The sequence below is a fragment of the Podarcis cretensis genome (assembly GCF_951804945.1).
Source record: "Podarcis cretensis genome assembly, chromosome: 12".
Taxonomy (NCBI): Eukaryota; Metazoa; Chordata; class Lepidosauria; order Squamata; family Lacertidae; genus Podarcis; species Podarcis cretensis.
In genome coordinates this window covers 1,006,353-1,029,362 of record NC_137181.1, presented here as the reverse complement: position 1 = coordinate 1,029,362, position 23,010 = coordinate 1,006,353, and the positions used below count along the sequence as shown (strand labels likewise).

Here is a 23,010-nt window from a genome sequence, read left to right as displayed (position 1 = left end):
CGCATGATGAATTCTGCATATAAGTTAAATAAGCAGGGAGACAATATACAGCCTTGCCTTACTCCTTTCCCAATTTTGAACCAGTCAGTTGTTCCATATCCAGTTCTAACTGTAGCTTCTTGTCCCACACAGAGATTTCTCAGGAGACAGATGAGGTGATCAGGCACTCCCATTTCTTTAAGAACTTGCCATAGTTTGCTGTGGTCGACACAGTCAAAGGCCTTTGCATAGTCAATGAAGCAGATTAAGTGCGTAGATTAAGTGGGGTGAAACAGTCCTTTCTCCTTGTTTGTTACCAGTGAAAAAAATATAAAGTGTTCGTCCACTGATGCATCAATAGGAGTATAGCATCTAGATCAAGGGAAGTAATAGTGCCACTGTATTCTGCTCTGGTCAGACCTCACCTGGAGTACTGCGTCCAGTTCTGGGCACCACAGTTCAAGAAGGACACTGACAAACGGGAACGTGTCCAGAGGAGGGCAACCAAAATGGTCAAAGGCCTGGAAACGATGCCTTATGAGGAACGGCTAAGGGAGCTGGGCATGTTTAGCCTGGAGAAGAGGAGGTTAAGGGGTGATATGATAGCCATGTTCAAATATATAAAAGGATGTCACATAGAGGAGGGAGAAAGGTTGTTTTGTGCTGCTCCAGAGAAGTGGACACGGAGCAATGGATCCAAACTACAAGAAAGAAGATTCCACCTAAACATTAGGAAGAACTTCCTGACAGTAAGAGCTGTTTGACAGTGGAATTTGCTGCCAAGGAGTGTGGTGGAGTCTCCTTCTTTGGAGGTCTTTAAGCAGAGGCTTGACAACCATATGTCAGGAGTGCTCTGATGGTGTTTCCTGCTTGGCAGGGGGTTGGACTTGATGGCCCTTGTGGTCTCTTCCAACTCTATGATTCTATGATGGAACGTGAGAGGGGCTTTCCAAGCAAAGATAATGATTTATGTTTCAATTAAAATCAACCCGATCAAGCCAAATGCTCAATGCAGAATCCAACTGCCCCTCCGCCTGCCTCTATTTTTGAGGCTCTGTGTGTAATTTGAGGTTTTATTTGTTTGTTTATTTTCCATGCTTGATGCTGCAGATTATTATTATTTTTGTCTGTTATTGTTTCTGTTGTTACCACTGTTCCATTTGTTACCCAGAGCAGCTTACAACCATTTTAAAATATTTTTTAAAGTCAAAACAAATAATAATCAGAGGAATAGGCTGGGTCCTGAAAACACATGTCTCTCTTGTCAGAGGCCATGGGAAAGAGGGGGAGCTGCCTCTGTGGGGAGGCAATCACCCAATGGGGGATCTGCCCCCAGGATGCCCGCTCTTGGGCCAACCCCACCCAAATCTCTCAGGGGGGTGAAACTACCAAGACGAGGACCAGGATGTTAAATTTGCTAGGCATGCATGTCTATGGCATGGTAAAGCTAAAATACGTAAGAGTTATTTGAATCATGTAGTTAGGAAGAATTTGTAGTGGACAAACATTAAAAACCTGCTTGAAAGGAAGGCAGCACTTTGGCTCTCACCTGCTGAAGCAATATCCATGAAAAGACGGAACATGGGCAACACAGAGAGACTTATTGAACTTTACAAAGCAAGAAAGAAGAAACCCGAAGATGTTAGCTGTGCGGTGACAGACTGTTTTCACTGTTATCAACTAAACAGAATCTTTAACGTGGATAAGGAATATGGTTTCATGACTCCAAAGTTCACAGTTTGAAAGGGAACTTAGAGATATTACAGAAAAAATAATAATTTGTAGAATGTATAAATTATTGTTGGAGTGGGAAACAAAGGATGAGTTGGGTAAATCCGCTATGATACCCTGGGCGAGAGATGTAGGACATAACATAGAATTGAGTGGGGGCGGGAATGTGGGAAAAGGACTAAGATGATATATAGGTGGTACCTAGCACCAAGTACGGTAATCTAGCAAAAATGTACAGATCAGAATCAGGTCCCTGTTGGAAGCATTGAGAAATGGAAGATACATTTTATCATATGTGGTGGACATGTAAATAAGCCAAAGATTCATGGGAGATGATATATAATTAAAAGAAATAAATGTTTCAAAAGACCTTTATTAAAAGTCCAGAACCATTTTATTAAGAATACTAGGAACAGATGTTCCCACAGATCAAAAGAATCTGTTTCTCTACATACAGTAAGTACGGCAGCCAGAATGCCATATGCTCCAAAATAGAAAGAGGGAACAATACTAACCAGAGGCGGAATAGCAGATGAAATTGATGGAATATGTAGAATTAACAAATTTAATGAATAGAATAAGGGAACAGGAAGATGGGGTTTTTATTTTTAAGAAAAGAGCCTACCAAGAGGTTCTTTTGGCCAATCTTCACACTCAGGAGGGTCTGTAGGAAAGGGGGTGGCTCTTCAGATATTTGGGGGCCAAAGTGAAGCACTCAAATGAGCACCTTGCACTGGGCTCGGAAATGAATGGCAGCCAGTTCAGCTTTTTAAAACATAAATTAAATGTGCTCTCAAGGTTGTAATGAGAGGGATTCCATGAGCAGGTGTATGTCAGCTACCGTTCCTTCACTGACAGCAAATGAAAGCAGGCACAGACAGAGAACAAATAAGCGTGGAATTCAGAGGGGAGGGAGAAGAAGCAGGTAGCAGCAGTCCCTTGATCTCTGGACACAGAGAAAAAACGAAAGAGAGAGCCAGAGGGGCAGAAGGCAACTTGCCAGTTCTGATAGTGATACAGACTTTGAGGAAGTAAGGGGGGGTGGAATCGCCCCAAACTCACAGGTTGGCCAGGAAAGAGAGAAAGAAACGGTGGGGGCTTCCTTGTTGGGGAAGGAAGAGGAGGGGCCCAGTCCGGGCAACTCCATCGTCCAGCGAGGACTGAAATTGCTGAGCTCCAACTGGGGCTTGTGATGGACTAATAAATATGAAGTAATTAATGGCCAGTGTCTTGTCGTGTCGAGTGTGTGTATGTGGGAGAGACAGCAAGCCTGACAGGGTAGACCCATGGAGGCCACCTTGAGCTCCTTGGAGAAAATATGGGATAGAAATGCCATTTATAAAGAAAGGGGACCCAACCAATAATCTGGCCACCGCATTTTGGGCCAGTTTTCTTCAAGGGCAGTTCCACATAGTGGACATTGCAAGAACCCCATGTCATCCTGAGCATGGAATATCCTGGCCACGTCATCTCTGTCCCAAGGGGACTGTGGCTGGCAAAGTAGCCGGGGCTGGAAATGGTCCCTTACAATCCCAGTAGGAATGTGAGCCCTTCTTGACTGACTTTTTAGTGCTTTCCTTTGGCCCTCAGGGGGTGGCTAGATAGGTAAGAAGAAGGGATCCCACCCCGGTAGCCTGCCTTGAGAACTTTGCAGATTCCAGGTACTAGGAAATGAGACAAAAGCAGGAAGGAACTGGGCCCTGAAGTGGGGATGGGACAGAGAGCAACGCTTGAGGATCCCAGGGATGGTTGGTATCCGTCTTGTCTCAGGAGACAATGGGAGAGTGTGCCTTTGGGGGCGAGATCAAGCTGCGCCAGCTGTGGCTCCAGAGGCTATAGCCTAATGTCAAAATTACACTCGTAGAAATGACTCACTTGTCAGTCACTGTTCTGACTTCATTCTTTGACTGAAAACACTGAAAGGCAGGAGCAACCAGGCAGATTCATTCAACAGAAATTCCTTATGTTTCCTGCAAATTTTGCATGGTAATTTCCCTTCTAGAAGGCCTAGATCAGACACCCCCAAATTCGGCCCTCCAGATGTTTTGGGATTACAATTCCCACCATACCTGACCACTGGTCCTGCTAGCTAGGGATGATGGGTGTTGGGAGTCCCAAAACATCTGGAGGGCCGAGTTTGGGTGTGTCTGGCCTAGATGCTGGCTTCTCCTTTTCCGTTTTGGAAAAAGAAAGTTCAGAGTCTGGGCTATGTTTCAGTCCAGCCCTGGTTCCTAGCAAGATTCACCCACACTTTCTCAGGAAACCTTTTTATTCTCTTGACTGTGTATCTGTTTCATAACAGAACAATGTATTTGCTTTGTAGGATTTGCAGACGCCTCTACTTAGGACAGACGGAACTGGGCAGCAGAACAAGGGATTCCTTCCGACCTCTTGGAAGCTTCCTGAGGGCCCAGATGGATGAGCAAGACTCAGCTGGCCCTGAAGCAGGAAGAAGCCATGCCATCCAAACTGGGAGCAGTGGGGGATTCTGGGAAAGCTCCATGCAAAAGATCCTGGGTGAGGAGGACACCCTCAGCTCAGATATACTGAGAAAAAAGTTCAGGCAAATGTTCTACCAGGAGGCGAAAGGACCCCGAGAGGTTTGCAGGCGACTCTACCACATTGACTGTCAGTGGCTGAAGCCAGAAAAGCACACGAAAGCTGAGATGCTGGACCTGGTGGTCTTGGAGCAGTTCCTGGCTGTCGTTCCACCGGAGATAGAGAGCTGGGTGAGGGAATGTGGAGCGGAGACCAGTTCCCAGGCGGTGGCCCTGGCTGAAGGTTTCCTCCTGAGTCAGGCAGAGGAGAGGAAGCAGGCAGAGCAGCGGGTGAGAGAGACTTTCCTCTGGATGCTGTCAAGGAGCTCTGAACATGAGAGAGAGTATCCCAAAATTCTCTCTTAATCCCCCAATCTTTTTTGGAAAGCCTCCAAGGAATGATATCGGGTACCCCTAAAGCTTTTGCCCCTCCCATTCCTTTTCTTATCTTATCTTCCTCTCCATTCTCTGCTTCCAATCCTTTTTGCCCTTTCAGGGAAAGATTATCTTTGCAGAAACGGGCCTGGATTCCTCTGAGGCAGAGAGGCCTCCGTTAGACACCAAAGAGAGGCCGCTGGGTAAGGAGGAAGGATTTATTTTCTCCATTTGGTCACATTCTGTGGATTTGGAAACTAATCCATGGGTTATTTTCATCTTTTGGGGAGGACAAGATCTCAAATGAGGGACATATATTTTTAAATACAAATGTCAAAATTCACTCAGTAGGTGAGACTTTATCAGAGGCCCATCTGTAGTTAGAGGTGCACTGCTTCACCTCGAAGAAAAGCATGTGCTAATGGCCCCTTTGTCTCTCACAGGTGACAGAATGATGCTGACAAGACCTCTTCTTCCATCTTTGCCTGGAGGCAGAGGAGAAACTTCAGCTCTGGAACCAGATCAGGTAGGGAGAAGGAGCATTGCGGGCAAGGAGGCTATGAGATGGGGCAACTAGGCAGAAAACGACAGAGCAATGTGTAGTAGATAATCTGTATGTTGTCTAAGAAGGGGACCTTTCCCTTTTTATTTTAGGGTCCGGTGTGTTTTGAAGAAGTAGCTGTTCATTTCACAGACGAGGAATGGGCGTTGCTGGATCCTGACCAGAGAGCTCTGCATAAGGAAGTCATGGAGGAGAATCGTGGGATTATGGACTCTCTCAGTAAGGCTGCCTTTTGGATTACAATATCTTTTTTGAAATTCAGTATGGATCTCTATGAGATGAACCTCAAGTGTTTTAATGGAGCTAAACAACAACACCCACAGCACCTGGTGTTCTGACAGCCTCACAGTGAACTGTGACTGGAGAGTTAGCTACTGTTTTGTCTGTAAATATTCTTCCTCCAGTTTTGCTTTTAAAAATCATGATCTGGATGGTCCGAACTGCTTAGGTTTTGAAATTCAGGCTTTAGAGACGTTCGGGAAGTTGAAGTAGCTTCTGTTAGTTTTTGATTTACTAAAGAGATGACTGATGTTGGAATCATAGAATCCTAGAGTCATTGGGGCAAGACCTACTGAGAAGTGTTGCTGTGATCGTGAAGCCTGACACTTCTGAGCAGCCTGTTGCTTCTCATAAAGAGTTAACTTCACTTACTTCGTGTGATTTATTGCTGCCCCACTCCTGACACTCAGGTTCCCATAAATATGTTCATTAATGCCTGTCAACAAAAGCTGTGAAGCTTGTAGTGAGACCTTACATTTAATTCCCTTCAGTTCTTCCTCTGTCCCAAGCATTAATTAGCATTGTTCAATAATCGAGGGCTGCCTTTCTTTCTAAAGCTGTGGTCTGTTTCTCTGTTACAGATGGTGATGTTTCCAAAATGAAGAACAAGGGAGACCATGACAAAGTCTACACAATGGAGAAGCGATATACATATTTGGAGTGTATAGAGAGCTTAAGTCAGAGCTGCCATTCCACTCCCCTCCAAAGAAATCTCTTTAGGAAGAAATCCTATCAGTGCTTGGAATGTGGGAAGAGCTTCAGTCGGAAGGATAGTCTCACTCTTCATCTAAGAATTCATACGCAGGAGAAACCATATCAGTGCTTGGAATGTGGAAGGAGCTTCAGTCAGAGCACAGGTCTCAGGTCCCATCAAAGAATTCATACAGGAGAGAAACCATTTCAGTGCATGGAATGTGGAAAGAGGTTCAGTCAGAGGGTCCATCTCACATCCCATCAAACAACTCATACGGCAGAAAAGGCATTTCACTGTTTGGAATGTGGAAAGAGCTTCACCCGGAAGGAAAATCTGACTTTCCATCAAAGAATTCATACAGGGGAAAAACCGTATAAGTGCTTGGAATGTGGAAGGAGCTTCAGTTGGAAGACTAGTCTGACTTTACATCAAAGAACTCATACAGGGGAGAAACCGTATCAGTGCTTGGAATGTGGAAAGAGCTTCACTCAGAAGGAAATTCTCACTTCTCATCAAAGAACTCATAAAGGGGAGAAACCGTATCAATGCTTGGAATGTGGAAAAAGCTTCAGCCGGAAATCTTACCTCAGTTCCCATCAAATAACTCACAGTGAGGAGAAACCATATAAGTGTTTTGAATGTGGAAAGAGCTTCACTCAGAGTGTCAACCTTAAAGCGCATCAAATAATTCATACAGGGGAGACGCCATTTCAGTGTTTGGAATGTGGGAAGAGCTTCACCAAGAAATTAAATCTCACTTTCCATCACAGAATTCATACAGGGGAGAAGCCATTTCAGTGCTTGGAATGTGGGAAGAGATTCAGTCAGAGAGCGGGTCTCATGTCCCATCAAAGAATCCATACAGGTGAGAAGCCATTTCATTGCTTGGAATGTGGAAACAGCTTCAGTCACAGTGCTAGCCTTAAGAACCATCAAAGAGTTCATACAGGAGAGAAGCCATTTCAGTGCATGGAATGTGGAAAGAGCTTCACCATTAAATTATCTCTCACTTCCCATAAAAAAATTCATACAGGGGAGAAGCCATTTCAGTGCTTGGAATGTGGAAAGAGCTTCAGTCGGAACTCACATCTCAATTCCCATAAAAGAACTCATAGCAAGGAGAAACCTTATTCGTGCATGGAATGTGGTAAGAGCTTTACCCAGAAGGGAAGTCTCACTTCCCATGAAAGAACTCATACAGGGGAGAAACCCTATGAGTGCTTTGAATGTAAAAAAAGGTTCAGTCATAGCGCCAAGCTCTTAGTCCATCAAAGAATACACATAGGGGACAAATGATACCAGTTCTCGGAATGTGGAAAAAGCTTCAGTCAGAGTGCCGTTCTTAGGGTGCATCAAAGAATACATACAGCGATTTAAAAAAGAATGTGGGAAAAGCTTCACCCATAAAGTAACTTTCACTTCCCATCACAGAATTCACACAGGGGACAAAACATATCAGTTCTCAAAATGTGAGAAGAGTTTCACCAAGAAGGAAAGTCTCACTTCCCATCGAAGAATTCATAAAGGGGAGAAACCGTATCAGTGCTTTGAATGTGGAAAAAGGTTCAGTCATAGTGCCACCCTCACAGTCCACCAAATGATTCTTAAAGGGAGAAACCATATCAAAGCTTTGAACATGGAAGGAGCTTCAGTCAGAGAAATGTCAATATTACCTGCACAGTGGGAACATATTTTAGAATCTATTGGACTCCACATAGAGGTCTGTATAAAAAGGATTTGCTAAGGTTGCATTATGCTGGGGATGTGGCAAGGGCAACGTCTCCCTGAAACATTGGTTTATAGTCTCTTGGGCTTGCCCTTCAGAAGGCTGGTGGTTCAAATCCACTTGACAGCGGTGAACTCCTATTGCTCTGTCCCAGCTTCTGCCAACCTAGCTGTTTGAAAGCATACTGGTGCAAGCAGATAAAGAGGTACCACTGCGGCGGGAAGGTAAAGGGCGTTTCCGTGCGCTCTGGCTTCCGTCATGGTGTTCCGTTGCTCCAGAAGCGGTTCAGTCATTCTGGCCACGTGACCAGGAAAAGCTGTATGCAGACAAAAGCCATCTCCCTCGGCCTGAAGCGAGATGAGCGCCGCACCCCATAGTTGTCTTTGACTGGACCTAACTGTCCAGGGGTCCTTTACCTTTTAATATACCTAACAGTACTAGTTTTTGGGAGAAAGTGCTGGTTTGTAGAAGAAACTAAAATTTTCAGCAGAGAATATTTTTGTGAACTAGATACCTACTATATGCAATAATAATAATAATAATTTATTATTTATACCCCACCCATCTGGCTGGGCCTCCCCAGCCACTCTGGGCGGCTTCCATAAAAACCAAAAATACAGTAAAATATCACACGTTAAAAACTTCCCTGAACAGGGCTGCCTTAAGATGTCTTCTGAATGTCAGGTAGTTGTTTATCGCTTTGACATCTGCTGGAAGGGCGTTCCACAGGGTGGGCGCCACTACCAAGAAGGCCCTCTGCCTGGTTCCCTGTAGCTTTGCTTCTCACAATGAGGGAACCGCCAGAAGGCCCTCGGCGCTGGACCTCAGCGTCCGGGCAGAATGATGGGGGTGGAGACGCTCCTTCAGGTATACTGGACCGAGGCCGTTTAGGGCTTTAAAGGTCAGCACCAACACTTTGAATTGTGCTCGGAAACATACTGGGAGCCAATGTAGGTCTTTCAAGACCGGTGTTATATGGTCTTGGCGGCCGCTCCCAGTCACCAGTCTAGCTGCCGCATTCTGGATTAGTTGTAGTTTCCGAGTCACCTTCAAAGGTAGCCCCACTTAGAGTGCATTGCAGTAGTCCAAGCGGGAGATAACCAGAGCATGCACCACTCTGGCGAGACAGTCCGCAGGCAGGTAAGGTCTCAGCCTGCGTACCAGGTGGAGTTGGTAGACAGCTGCCCTGGATACAGAATTGACCTGCGCCTCCATGGACAGCTGTGAGTCCAAAATGACTCCCAGGCTGCGCACCTGGTCCTTCAGGGGCACAGTTACCCCATTCAGGACAGGGAATCCTCCACACCTGCCCGCCTCCTGTCCCCCAAAAACAGTACTTCTGTCTTGTCAGGATTCAACCTCAATCTGTTAGCCGCCATCCATCCTCCAACTGCCTCCAGACACTCACACAGGACCTTCACCGCCTTCACTGGTTCTGATTTGAAAGAGAGGTAGAGCTGGGTATCATCCGCATACTGATGAACACCCAGCCCAAACCCCCTGATGATCTCTCCCAGCGGCTGCATGTAGATGTTGAAAAGCATGGGGGAGAGGACAGAACCCTGAGGCACCCCACAAATGAGAGCCCAGGGGTCTGAACACTCATCCCCCCCCACCACTTTCTGAACACGGCCCAGGAGGAAGGAGCGAAACCACTGTATAACAGTGCCCCCAGCTCCCAGCCCCTCAAGACGGTCCAGAAGGATGTTATGGTCGATGGTGTCAAAGGCCGCTGAGAGATCCAGCAGAACTAGGAAACAGCTCTCACCTTTGTCCCTAGCCCGCCGGAGATCATCAACCAGCGCGACCAAGGCAGTTTCAGTCCCATGATGAGGCCTGAATCCCGACTGGAAGGGATCCAAATGGTCCGCTTCTTCCAGGCGTGCAAGTTAACGGGACAACGAAAATGGTAGCTAAGTGACTGATATTGATGAACTGGAAGAACAAAGAAATGATCTCCTTTAATCAGCGGATTAATAATATGATAGCACTTGCAATTTATGGACAGACTGCTTACAGACGTAGACTCTGCTTGTAAATATGTCAATATTTGGAACAAATTAATACAAAATGTAGTTGGCTAAAGATGTTTACATTAGTATTATGATAATAATATCATATTTATGGGTTAGGATATACATATAATCCCCCCCCTTTTAAAAAAACAACAACATACAAGTTCTCTCAGGGGTGGCCTGGAATTACCGATGGATGTGGCTCACTATTCGCTAACCTTAGGCTCCGCCCCTTGAATGCTCCACCTCGACAGTTAAAGCCTGTGCCTCCTCTAGGACAGTTGTCCCCCAAATGGGCGACACCCCCTGAAGGGTTTTGTTCCTGGGGGGCACTAAGAGGCAAAGGGGTGGCAGTGTACACAACTCCCAGACTTTGAAAAGCTGATACCACTTGATCAAGTTCATTGGTTTTGTCATGAATTAATTAAACTACATAGAGTGCTACATTGGGTTACATATGCTTCAGGTTACAGACTCTGCTAACCCAGAAATAGTGCTTCAGGTTAATAACTTTGCTTCAGGATGAGAACAGAAATCGTGCTCTGGCGGCACGGAAGCAGCAGGAGGCCCCATTAGCTAAAGTGGTGCTTCAGGTTAAGAACGGACCTCCGGAATGAATTAAGTACTTAACCCGAGGTACCACTGTATATTTAATTGGATTTTGAATAAATGTGCAACTGTTGCAGTTTAGAATTTTATTGTGTTTTATTCTGAATAATGCTTTTATGTGGTAGGAGGCACTAGGGGTGTTGTGGTGGGGTGGGGTGGTGGCAGCGGTTTGGGAACCGCTATCTAGGACCTGGAAGACAGGAGTGCCTGGCGTGCTCTGGTCCATGGGGTCACGAAGAGTCGGACACGACTAAACAACAACAATCTAGGACCTCGGACTTCAGACCTTGAGGACATCTCCCCAGGGTCTTAACCCTCTGAGGCATCTGTAGACCAGTGGATTGCAGTGGCAGAGGGGTCTTCCTGGGCTTCAAAGGAGGAGGTGCAGACTCCAGAGACTCGGGCTTCACTTGGGACGGGCCACAACTCGCAGGAAACCGCTCCCCCCCCCCAAGCTCCCCAATCTGCTCTCCCTAACTTTCAGGCTGCACGGAGCCCCAACAGCCCCCCCGCTAGATCCTCATTGTTGTACAGTGCCCTTTCTTTCTAACTCTCTTAAGAAACTACGCCCCCAAAAGAATAGACTCCCCCTTCCCCTGTCATTTACAGTCTCCCCGATCCACCGGCAAGGGCCACCATGTCTTCCCAGCCGATGGAGGGCGGGGGGGGGGAATCAGGCAGCAGGAAAAGGCTTCTCCGCTTGCCGCCTTCCTTTCTGCTCAGCCCCCCCCCCCCAGACTCACGCGCACATCCCCACCTGCAAAGGCCCCCTCCAAAGCATCGAAGCCAGGATCAGGCCCCCAGAAGACTGGAAGGAAGGAAGGGGGTGGGACAGGGACGCTGCCTTGAAGGGGTGGGACCCCCCCTACATCCACCCCCTTCAACCCCCCCCCTACATCCACCCCCTTCAACCCCCCCCCTTCAACTCGCCAGGCCCGCAGCCTTGCGGGGAAGGGCGATCCGTGAACGGGACTCAGCTGCACGTGGGATCTGGTTCCTTCTTGTCTGGTTTTGGCTACAGCCAAACAAAAGGCAAGGATGGGGATGAAAGGAGATGCAGCCCGGGGGGGGGGCACGCTTCCCCTGCAAGCTTCTCCTGCTGTTTCAGGCCAAGGGAGAGACCAGCTCAGATCCCCCAAAACACAGCGCCTGGGGGGGGGCAGCAATGCGCGGGGCTCCTCCTGCGCTCCGGCTCTGGAGGAAGGAAACGCAGAGGGGTGGGGTGGGGGGATGAGTTTGGGATGTTTGGCTTGCCAAGGGTTAAAAGGAACTGAGCTGAATTCCTAGAGAGGAGATGAAGGGGGGGGGCAGGTCACTTCCTGCAAGGGGGGGGCGGGCGGTGGATGTTTTGCGTGTCTCCTTTGCCAGCTTTGCTGCCTGGGTGGCTCCTGCTGCAATCGGGTGAGTCTCCTCTCTCTCTCCTCCCTTTGGGGGTCCCAGGGCTGCAGGGGGGCCGTGTCCAGATCATGCGTGCCCCCCAGGGTCCTGCACCCCCTCCTTGCTCCCTGCAAAGCCGGGGGGCGGGTGGTTTTGCAGGAGGGCTGCAACCCTGTTCTTCCTTCCTAGCCAAGGCTGCTCACCGCTTTGCTTCAATCCAGCCAGACTTGAGTCTGCTGCAATGGCAGAGGAGTCTCCTGGGGGGTCCAGAGCCCCGTCTAGTCCTGTTGAGTCTCAGTCAGTCAGGCTGGAGTCAGTCTTCGCCCCTCTTGGGGGAGGAGAAAGAGCAGGGAGGAGGGGCTGGCTGGGCCAGGGAGGGGTCAGGCCCTCCCTGCAGGAGTGGGGGGTCTCTTCCTGCTTGGGGGAGGCGGCGGGGTGAATCCAGAATGTGTCCTTTTATTGAAAATGCATCTCTGGTTATTTGTGGGGCTGAGGAATTCGTTCATTCCCCCCCCCCAATATAGTCATGCCCCCCACAAGGTCTGAGGGATGGTGGACCGGCCCCCTGCTGAAAAAGGTTGTTGACCCCGGTTTAGGCTTTATCCCCCCCCCCCGTGTGGATCCATTGCTCCGTGTCCGCTTCTCTGGAGCAGCAGAAAACAACCTTTCTCCCTCCTCTATGTGACATCCTTTTATATATTTGAACATGGCTATCATATCACCCCTTAACCTCCTCTTCTCCAGGCTAAACATGCCCAGCTCCCTTAGCCGTTCCTCATAAGGCATCGTTTCCAGGCCTTTGACCATTTTGGTTGCCCTCCTCTGGACACGTTCCAGTTTGTCCGTGTCCTTCTTGAACTGTGGTGCCCAGAACTGGACACAGTACTCCAGGTGAGGTCTGACCAGAGCAGAATGTGACGAAATCTGATAAGATCTTCATTGGCACTGGCTGGCTAATTACTTTATGGCCCCAATTAGCCCCAGTATAATGCGGTCCGGCACGCTTCCCAGCTCAGCCAAGCTGCGCAGACCTTCTTCTCTCCGGTTTCGCCTTGCAGAGTAAAAACACAGCGGATCAAAACCGTTGCAGTCTGCTTCAGATCCAGACAAACACACCAAGCATTGTGTGTCCAAATTCATCAGTTCTTTATTGCAGCAAATATTTACAGCTCAGCATTTCTCAGAATCTCCTGGACTGCTAGCATTCATGACGTCCGTCTCTCTCAAAGACCAAGAGAGAACAACAAGTAGAGCTCCTCCCTCCTTCCACACGTCAGAAGAATGGGAGGCACACTCAGAACAAAAATTAACCCAGTAAGTTCTGAATCCCAACACCCCCTCTTGCCTCCATTCCTGAGGTGATTTGTGGATGTACCTTTGTAGACCTCTGTGAGATCAATCCCTTCCCCAATGCCTTGCGCCCTCTCCTGGCGTTCCTGTCAGGCATCTGTGGAACATCCTCACAACTCTCAGATTCGCACTGTGCGAAACTTACCCACGCACCTGTGGCCTGATACCTCTCAGGTGGAATTCCCTTCGTTGTGCGACTGGACCGCCTGGGCACAAACTCAGGCACTTCCTCTGACTCACTGTGGTCAGCAGGTGTGTCCTCTGCATCCTGGGATTCCCCCTCTGACTTAACGCGTCTTCGAACCCTTGGAATTACCCTCACAGGAGAACTAGGCTCACTCTTGGGCTCTCTTTTTACAACTTGCGGAGATGCCCCATCCTGCTCCTGACTTTGGTCAGTGAGCTGATCGTCATCAGCAGACTCAGCCCCTGGCTCTCCTTCCTCCTCATCAGAACCTTCCTGCTCTGAATCAGAAAGACATTCTGAAAGAATATCGCGTCTGGCAGGGGTCTTTGACCTTTCCTCCTGCTTACAGAACTCAGCGTGTTTACTGATCAGCAGCTTACTCTGATCACCTGACGGGTACGCAAACCTCCATGCACGAGCCGTTGGCTCATACCCACAGAAGATCATTTTCTGGAACTTGGGTTCACCTGGCCCTCGCAAAGCTTCAGGCACCGGCAGCGAGGCCGTTGATCCGAACGCACGGAGGAAGTGAACCTGAGGTTTCCTCCCGTGAAGCATGAAAAACGGTGTGTCTCCTACCACTGAATTGTAGGACCGATTCCAGGTGAAGCTCACATATTTAACTGCCTCCATCCAAAACCTTGGAGATAACCCAGAATCTGACAGCATCACCTGTGCAGCTTTAACCAGAGCCTCACTTCTGAGCTCTGCCACCCCCCTCTGTTGAGGAGAAGTCACTGTGTGACTTATCCCTTTCTTGTGAAAGAACTTCTGCAAAGCAGACCCAGTAAACTGTGAACCTCTGTCACTAGCAATTTCCCTGACTCTGGTGGAGAACCTTAGTTCCACCTCCTCAATCCAACGTCTAATCAGCTGTGCTGCATCTTCCTTGGATTTGAGACCATGTGTCCAGGTGTTCTGCGAAAAATCATCCTGCAGCGTCAGCAGAAACCTGGCCCCTCCCAAACTTGGTTCCTTCATGGGACCCAACAGATCTATGTGCACAAGATCAAAAGGTTTTGTGGTTACCCTCTCCACCCTGGGGTAACTGCACCCTCTTACCTTTGCCTGTCTGCAAGCCTGACAATCTAGGACTCTTGCACATTCCTCAATTTTACATCCTTTGGAAACCTCAGGTAGCACCTGTAGTTCTTCAAGACAAGCATGTGCTGTCTTCTTATGCCACGCACAAGAACATGAAACATGAGTGGGAACTGTAGCACGCAGGGCTTGTGCTTTCTCAACCTTCCCCTCACCCTCCAGAGACGTTTTAAGAATGAAGAGATCATTCTGCCCCTTTGCAACTCTGACCAGTTGCTTCCCTCCTTTGGAGATTGTACAAACATCGTGTTCAAAGCAAACCTTAAACCCCTTTTTCAACAAATAAGGCACAGATAAAATACAGTGTTGCACTCCCGGCACAATGCAAACTTCCATCTGCTCCTGCAAAACAGAAAAAAAGACATTTGCAATGTTGTTCACATTTTTCTTGCCCCCACTTGCAAACTGAACAGTTTTCCCAGCCGGAATTGCCTTGCAATTCCACATCTCGACTGCAGGAGTCTCTTGAATCAGGTTGCAGTTAGCTGCTGAGTCGATTACAAAGCGAAAATCAGTGTGTCCCTCAGAGCTGTCCTCAAACAACGCCATACTGGCAACAAACGTATCGCTGCCCCCTCTCTCTGGGCTTCTGCAGCAGTTCTGTCTGGTTGTCTTGGCAACCAACTCCCCCTTGCTCAGGACCTTGGCAGCTTCCGTAGAAGTAGCCTCCTCCGTTGCCTTGGAGACCGGCCTGGCCTCTGCGTTCCCACGCGACTCTTTAGGCCTTATCTTCACTTTGTCCAGGTGGCCGACCTTGAAGCGTCTAGCTCTCCGCAGCCTTCCAGACTTTGGCTGACGACAACAATCCCCAGTGGAAAAATACTGCCCAGGGCTCCTTTCAGCTGGCCTGGCCCCCCTTCTTCCGGAAGAGCCCTCTGTGCCAGCCCTGCCCTCGCTGAAACTGCGTTTCACTTCAGCACTCACAGTGGAAAACTTTTGAAACTTGCCTTTGGAATTCTCAGCCCCCCCGACTTGCACCTCAGGGACTGGGGCTACAGCCATTTCCAGGCTCTGCATGACTCCTCCAGGGCCCTGGCATCCTGCTGAAGTTTCACACAAACTTCTCAGCACCTCCCAGGCAGCCCTTGCTGACTTTACGCCCTCCAAACTGGGCAAAAGTGATGCATGTACGCATGCTTTTAGCATAGCAAGCTCTCTTTGCTGGCTATCTTCAGGCAACGCAGCCTCAAAGCCTGTAATGTCTGTCCCTTCAGGATTCAGGGGAAGTGGCTCTTTCTGGCTTACATCCCAAAGCCCAGTAACCAGAAACCAACCCCTTACTCTTCTGGACCAGGTTGCCCAACTTCTTAAAGTGAGCTTTTCAAGCGGAACGTCCTCAAGGACCTGGCTGTCTGCCATTCTCTCCTCTTTCCCGGGGCCCCAGCTGTACTCACGTATCACCAGCTCTCTGCCTCACAGCATCAGGCAAAACACAGAACGCAGACCTCCGCTTCGTCTAGCGTCCTCCCAGCTCTTCAAAGCTGACTTCAAAGCTCACCGGCAGACTCTCAGCAACAGTTTTATTAGCGGTAATTAGGTCCCCCATAACCTGTGACGAAATCTGATAAGATCTTCATTGGCACTGGCTGGCTAATTACTTTATGGCCCCAATTAGCCCCAGTATAATGCGGTCCGGCACGCTTCCCAGCTCAGCCAAGCTGCGCAGACCTTCTTCTCTCCGGTTTCGCCTTGCAGAGTAAAAACACAGCGGATCAAAACCGTTGCAGTCTGCTTCAGATCCAGACAAACACACCAAGCATTGTGTGTCCAAATTCATCAGTTCTTTATTGCAGCAAATATTTACAGCTCAGCATTTCTCAGAATCTCCTGGACTGCTAGCATTCATGACGTCCGTCTCTCTCAAAGACCAAGAGAGAACAACAAGTAGAGCTCCTCCCTCCTTCCACACATCAGAAGAATGGGAGGCACACTCAGAACAAAAATTAACCCAGTAAGTTCTGAATCCCAACACAGAATACAGTGGCACTATTACTTCCCTTGATCTAGATGCTATACTCCTATTGATGCAGCCCAGAATTGCATTGGCTTTTTTAGCTGCCGCGTCACACTGTTGGCTCATGTCAAGTTTGTGGTCAACTAAGACTCCTAGATCCTTTTTACATGTACTACTCTCAAGCCAGGTGTCACCCATCTTGTATTTGTGCCTCTCATTTTTTTTTGCCCAAGTGCAATACTTTACATTTCTCCCTGTTAAAATTCATCTTGTTTGCTTTGGACCAGTTCTCTAATCTGTCAAGGTCGTTTTGAAGTGTGATCCTGTCCTCTGGGGTGTTAGCCACCCCTCCCAGTTTGGTGTCATCTGCAAATTTGATCAGGATGCCCTTGAGTCCATCATCCAAGTCGTTGATAAAGATGTTGAATAAGACCGGGCCCAAGACAGAACCCTGTGGCACCCCACTAGTCACTCTTCTCCAGCATGAAGAGGAACCATTGATGAGCACCCTTTGGGTTCGGTCAGTCAGCCAGTTACAAATCCACTGAGTGGTAGCATAGTCAAGTCTGCATTTTACCAGCTTCTTTACAAGAATATCATGGGGCACCTTGTCAAATGCCTTGCTGAAATCAAGGTAGGCTATATCCACTGCATTCCCTTCATCTACCAGGCTTGTAATTCTGTCAAAAAACGAGATCAGGTTCGTCTGACATGACTTATTTTTCAGAAATCCATGCTGACTATTGGTGATCACAGCATTCCTTTCTAGGTCTCACAGACTGTTTGCTTAATGATCTGCTCCAGAATCTTCCCTGGTATTGATGTCAGACTGACTGGGCGGTAATTATTTGGGTCCTCTCTTTTCCCCTTTTTGAAAATAGGGACAACATTTGCCCTCCTCCAGTCTGCCGGGACTTTGCCTGTTCTCCAGGAATTCTCAAAGATGACTGCCAGTGGTTCTGAGATCACATCTGCCAGTTCTTTTAATACTCTTCGATGCAGTTCATCTGGCCCTGGAGACTTGAATACATCTAAACTAGCCAAGTATTCTTGTACTATCTCCTTAGTTATTCTGGGCTGTGTTTCCTCTGCTGAATCATTTGCTCCAAATTCTTCAGGTCGGGCATTGTTTTCTTTATCGGAGAAGACTGAGGCAAAGAAGGCATTGAGGAGTTCAGCCCTTTCTGTGTCCCCTGTTTGCATTTCACCATCTTCTCCTCTGAGTGACCCCACTGTTTCTTTGTTCTTCCTTTTGCTACGAACATACCCATAAAAGCCTTTTTTGTTGCTTTTAACCTCTCTAGCAAGCCTGAGTTCATTCTGTGCTTTAGCTTTTCTGACTTTGTGTCTACACGTGCTGGCTATTTGTTTGAATTCCTCTTTGGTGGTTTCCCCCTTTTCCATTTTTTGTACACATCCTTTTTTAATCTTAACTCAGTTAAAAGTTCTTTAGATAGCCGCCCTGGCTTCTTTAGGCACCTTCCATGTTTCCGTCTCATTAGTATTGCCTGAAGTTGTGCTTTTACTATCTCACTCTTAACAAACTCCCAGCCATCATGAACTCCCTTTCCTTTTAGTCAAAACAAAATAAAAGAAAAAAAATTCCTTCCAGTAGCACCTTAAAGACCAACTAAGTTAGTTCTAAGTATGAGCTTTTGTGTGCATGAAGAAGTGTGCATGCACACGAAAGCTCATACCTAGAACTAACTTAGTTGGTCTTTAAGGTGCTACTGGAAGGAATTTTTTTTCTTTTATTTTGTTTTGACTATGGCAGACCAACACGGCTACCTACCTGTAACTTTCCTTTTAGTATTACTGTCCATGGGATCTCACCCAGCACTTCCCTAAGTTTTATGAAGTTGGCTTTCTTAAAGTCAAGAAATTGAGTCCTAGTATGTTTGGCTGCTCCTTTCTGCTGTATAGTAAACTTCAGAAGAGCATGATCACTCGCGCCTAATGATCCTTCCACTTCTACCCCACTAACCAGGTCATCAACATTGGTTAGGACCAGATCTAAAATGGCTGTTCCTCTTGTTGCTTCTCCCACTTTCTGGACAACAAAGTTGTCTGCAAGGCCAGTGAGGAATCTGTTTGACCTTATGCTCTTGGCTGAGTTTGACATCCAGCAAATATCCGGGTAATTGAAGTCCCCCATTACTACTATCTCCCTTCCTTTTGCATGCTTGGCCATCTGTTCCAGGAAGGCCTCATCTATGTCCTCCGTTTGGCTTGGGGATCTATAGTAAACTCCCACAATGAGGTCACTGTTATTCTTCTCTCCCTTAATTTTGACCCAAATGCTCTCACTTTGGCTTTGAGGTTCTAAATCTTGGATCTCTTCACAGGTATACACATCCCTGACATATAACGCCACTCCTCCTCCTTTCTTGTCTGGTCTGTTTCTCTGAAATAGATTGTATCCCTCCATTATTACATTCCAGTCATGGGACTTATCCCACCAGGTTTCAGTGATGCCTATTATGTCATATTTAGTTTGCTGTACCAAGAGCTCAAGCTCATCTTGTTTATTTCCCATGCTTTGCGCATTAGTGTACAGACATTGAAGTCCATTAATCATTCCCCCGTGTCTCTTATTTAAGGATTTTTTCCTCCCACCACTAGGTCTGCGTGCTGTTTGCTCCGTTTGGTCTATGACATTTGGATTATCATCTTCATCAATTGATAGACTCCTACCTTCAGGAGCACTGTCTTCCTCCCCCACATTAGTTAGTTTAAAGCCCTCCTGATGAGGTTTCTGAGATCCTCTCAGGCCTTGTTATTCATTTGGGGGTCTCCTTTTCCTAGGAGATCTCTCCCCTCCTGACTGGAAGGAGACCCTGGTTTATCCATTTTCCCACAGCTCCTCCCTCTCCTGCCTCAGACTCAGCCCTCCAGATTACTGTATTTTTCGCTCTATAAGACACACCAGACCACAAGACACACCTAGTTTTCGGAGGAGGAAAACAAGAAAAAAATTATTCTGAATCTCAGAAGCCAGAACAGCAAAAGGGATCGCTGCAGAGCAAAAGCAGCAATCCCTCTTGCTGTTCTGGCTTCTGGGATAGATGCACATCCTGCATTCGCTCCATAAGATGCACACACATTTCCCCTTACTTTTTAGGAGGGGAAAAGTGAATCTTATAGAGCAAAAAATACGGTAAATTCTGCCTCCATACTCTCCCCCGACCGTCCACTGGGTCTTCTTCCTCTCTAAGCTGTGAGACTCCTTCTGGCTAGAGTGATTCTCCCCTCAGATCAGAGCCAGTTCTCCCTCAGAAAAGAGCCTCTCCAAATAATAATAATAATAATAATAATAATAATAATAATAATAATACCCCTCTCAGATCAGGCCCTGTCCAACTCTTTCCCTCCGAAAGGGCTCCTCGGATTTTCCCTCCAAAAGGGCTGGCAGCCAATCAGAGAGAGAGAGAAAGGCTCCCGCCCCCTGGTGGAACCTCGGAGGCACTGCACCCCCACACTCCACTCTGGCTCCACTTTCCCTCACAGGCCATTTCCTAACATCACTACTTGGGGTCTCCTTTCCCTAGGAGATCTCTCCCCTCCTGACTGGAAGGAGACCCTGGTTTAGTCCGTCTTCCCACAGATTCTCCCTCTCCTGCCTCCTCAGACTCAGCCCTCCAGATTAATTCCTGCCTCCATATTCTCCCCAGACCCTCCGCTGGGTCGTCTTCCTATCTAAGCTGTGAGACTCCTTCTTCTGGCTAGAGACATTCTCCCCAGATCAGAGGCAATTCTCCCTCAGAAAAGAGCCTCTCCTAATAATAATAATAATAATAATAATAATAATAATAATAATACCCCTCTCCCCTCTCTGATCAGGCCCTGCCCACTCTCTCCCTCAGAAAGGGCTCCTCGGATTTTCCCTCCAAAAGGGCTGGCAACCAATCAGAGAGAGAGAGGCTCCCGCCCTCTGCTGGAACCTCGGAGGCACTGCACCCCCACACTCTGCTCTGGCTCTGAGGGAAAATACCTCATGGGATGAAGCAAAAGGAGAAAACTAGGAAGAAGAAAGGATACAGATAAACTGACCGAGTCTTCTCTTGTCATTTGTATTTCACAATTAGTTTACAGGAATATCTGCAACATATGGTTCATTATTAGAGGTCAGCGCCTGAGATTGAGTCAAATGCTCAAAACTACAGATTCCAAACACCCCACACCCCCTTTCTAGAAGGTCTGTGTGTAACTTGAGGCTTTTCCCCCATGCTTGAGGCTTTATGTTATTATTATTTTTATTATTGTTTGTTGGTATTTTCACTACTATTACCACTGTTCCGGAGCAGATTGCAACCATTTTAAAATATGGGTGAGGATGCCCTCTCTTCGGCCACCCTCAACCAAGACTCTCAAGGGGGTGAAACTACCAAGAGGGCCCCCCTGCCAAATTTCACAGCCAAAAGGATCTGTAGGGAAGAAGGTGGTTCTTCACATATTTTGAGGGGGGGCTAAGTGAACCCCTCCTGAAGGCAGCCCTGTTTAGGGCAGTTTTTAATGTTTAATGCTGTATTGTGTTTTTAATATTTGGTTGGGAGCCTCCCAGAGGGGCTGGGGAAACCCAGCCAGATGGGTGGGGTGTAAATAATAAATTCCTATTATTATATTATACTCCTGTGAGCACTTTGAATTGGACCTGAAAATGAAGGGACCACCAATGCAGCTGTTTTAAAACAGGAATTAAATGTGTTCTCAGGGGTTGTAATGGGAGGGATTCAATGAGATGGGGTAGACCCATGGATGCTCCTTGGAGAAAAAGGGAGGAAATAAATGCCCTTCATAAAGAAAGGGAGCCCAGCCAACAATCTGGAGCAGATTCTGAACCATCCTCAAGATGGTTCCACTTAGAGGGCATTGCGATGATCCTATCTGATCCACAGCAGAGAGTACCCTGGCCATGTCATCTCTGCTCCAAGGGGACAGGGCTGGGCAACCTGGCTGGAGCTGGAAAGGGGCACTTACAAATAGAGAATTTATTTACAATCATAGGAGGAATGTGAGCCCTTCTCACTTGTTTATAGTGCTATCCTTTGGCCCTCAGACCTAAGAAAAGGGGATTCCACCCCAGCAGTTTGTCTTGAGAACTTTGCACATTCCAAGTGGCTAGAAAATGAGACAGAAGCAGGAAGGAAATGGTCACTGAACTGTGGGAGGGAGGGAGGGAGGGAGGGAGGGAGGGAGGGCAGCTCTTGAGGATCCCAAGGTGGGTTGGTTGGTTGGTTGGTTGGTTGGCATCCATTTGCCTTTGGGGGTGAGGTCAAACTGTTGGAAGGTTGCAGCGGCTGCAGAGGCTCTAGCCTAGTGTCAAAATTACACTTGTACAAATGACTCACTTGTCAATCACAGTTCTGTCTTCTTTCATTGACTGAAAACACTGAAAGGCAGGAGCAACTAGGCTGATTCATTTGACAGACCTTCCCAATGTTTCCTGCACATTTTGCATAGTAACGTCTAGTAGAGCTGGACACCGGCTTCTCCTTTTCCTTTTTTGAAAAAGAAAGTTCAGAGTCTGGGTTGTGTTGCAGTCCAGCCCTGGTTCCTAATAATATTCCGGGAATCTTTTTCTTTTCCTGGCTGTGTATCAGTCTCATAACAGAACAATGTATTTGCTTTGTAGGATTTGCAAAGGCCTCTACTTAGGAAAGACAGAACTTGGCAGTAGAACCAAGAGCTTTCTTCCGATCTCTTGGGGGATTCCAAGGAGCCCAGATGGATGAGTCAGAGTCCGCTGGCCCTGAAGCAGGAAGAGGCCATGCCACCCAAACTGGGAACAGCGGTGGAATCTGGGATAACTCTCTGCTGAAGATCCAGGGTGAGGAAAACACCTTCAGCTCAGAATTGCAGAGACAAAATTTCAGGCACTTCTGCTACCAGGAAGCCAAAGGACCTCGAGAGGTTTGCAGCCGACTCCACCACCTTGACCATCAGTGGCTGAAGCCAGAAAGGCACACGAAAGCTGAGATGCTGGACCTGGTGATCTTGGAGCAGTTCCTGGCTGTCCTTCCACCGGAGATGGAGAGCTGGGTGAGGGAATGTGGAGCGGAGACCAGTTCCCAGGCGGTGGCCCTGGCCGAAGGTTTCCTCCTGAGTCAGGCAGAGGAGAGGAAGCAGGCAGAGCAGCAGGTGAGAGGGACTGTCCTCTGGATATTCCCAAGGGGCTCTGTGATGGGACAATGAGCTACTTGTGCGTAAAAGGGTTAGTCCCTTGGAGTTTGCTTAACGTAGCAAAGCTCTGCCTTGAACGGAGCCCTTGGGCATGGCTCCGTCAGTCACTGGTAGAATCCGACAGTGGGCGCTTGCGGAAACGTTTCCAGCATAAAAGCTGCTTGACGGAAACGCGTCTCCTAGATTCCCTGCGTGACAGCTTCCGGCGAGGGGTGGGGGTCGCTAAAGGGGGCCTTGATACCTCCTCACTGTTCTCACTGGAAGTGTCCCAGAGCCTCCCCTCCGACTTCCTGTCCCTGGAAGCTCCTGCTCCCCCCCTACTGGTTCCCTCTTCTGCTGCTGAATCTCTTCTAT

At 47.9% G+C, this 23,010-nt stretch overlaps 2 protein-coding genes across 11 annotated transcripts in view; one reads left to right on the top strand and one right to left on the bottom strand.

Annotated features, from left to right (window-relative positions):
• The window catches only part of LOC307199270 (uncharacterized protein), a 178,964-nt gene that overhangs the window by 115,539 nt on the left and 40,415 nt on the right, over positions 1–23,010 (bottom strand). Inside the window, exon 2 of one of the 5 annotated variants that reach the window (XR_013831833.1) lies at positions 11,126–11,264. The exons of 3 other annotated variants lie outside the window; for them this stretch is intronic. The gene's annotated coding sequence lies outside the window, so the exon portion shown is untranslated. Of the gene's footprint in view, positions 1–11,125; positions 11,265–11,485; positions 11,702–23,010 lie in introns of those variants that run through there. One more of the 5 variants, XR_013831834.1, reaches the window with a different exon arrangement.
• Positions 1–23,010, top strand: part of LOC307227193 (uncharacterized protein) — a 112,764-nt gene that overhangs the window by 76,382 nt on the left and 13,372 nt on the right. The window contains exons 2-4 of one of the 6 annotated variants that reach the window (XM_079996438.1): positions 4,034–4,538; positions 4,744–4,825; positions 5,066–5,148. The exons of 2 other annotated variants lie outside the window; for them this stretch is intronic. In XM_079996438.1, the coding sequence (XP_079852564.1) occupies positions 4,125–4,538; positions 4,744–4,825; positions 5,066–5,148 (579 nt within the window). In that variant the 5' untranslated portion in view covers positions 4,034–4,124. Of the gene's footprint in view, positions 1–4,033; positions 4,539–4,743; positions 4,826–5,065; positions 5,149–11,836; positions 11,909–20,364; positions 20,601–22,108; positions 22,615–23,010 lie in introns of those variants that run through there. 3 more of the 6 variants (XM_079996436.1, XM_079996439.1, XM_079996440.1) reach the window with 3 other exon arrangements.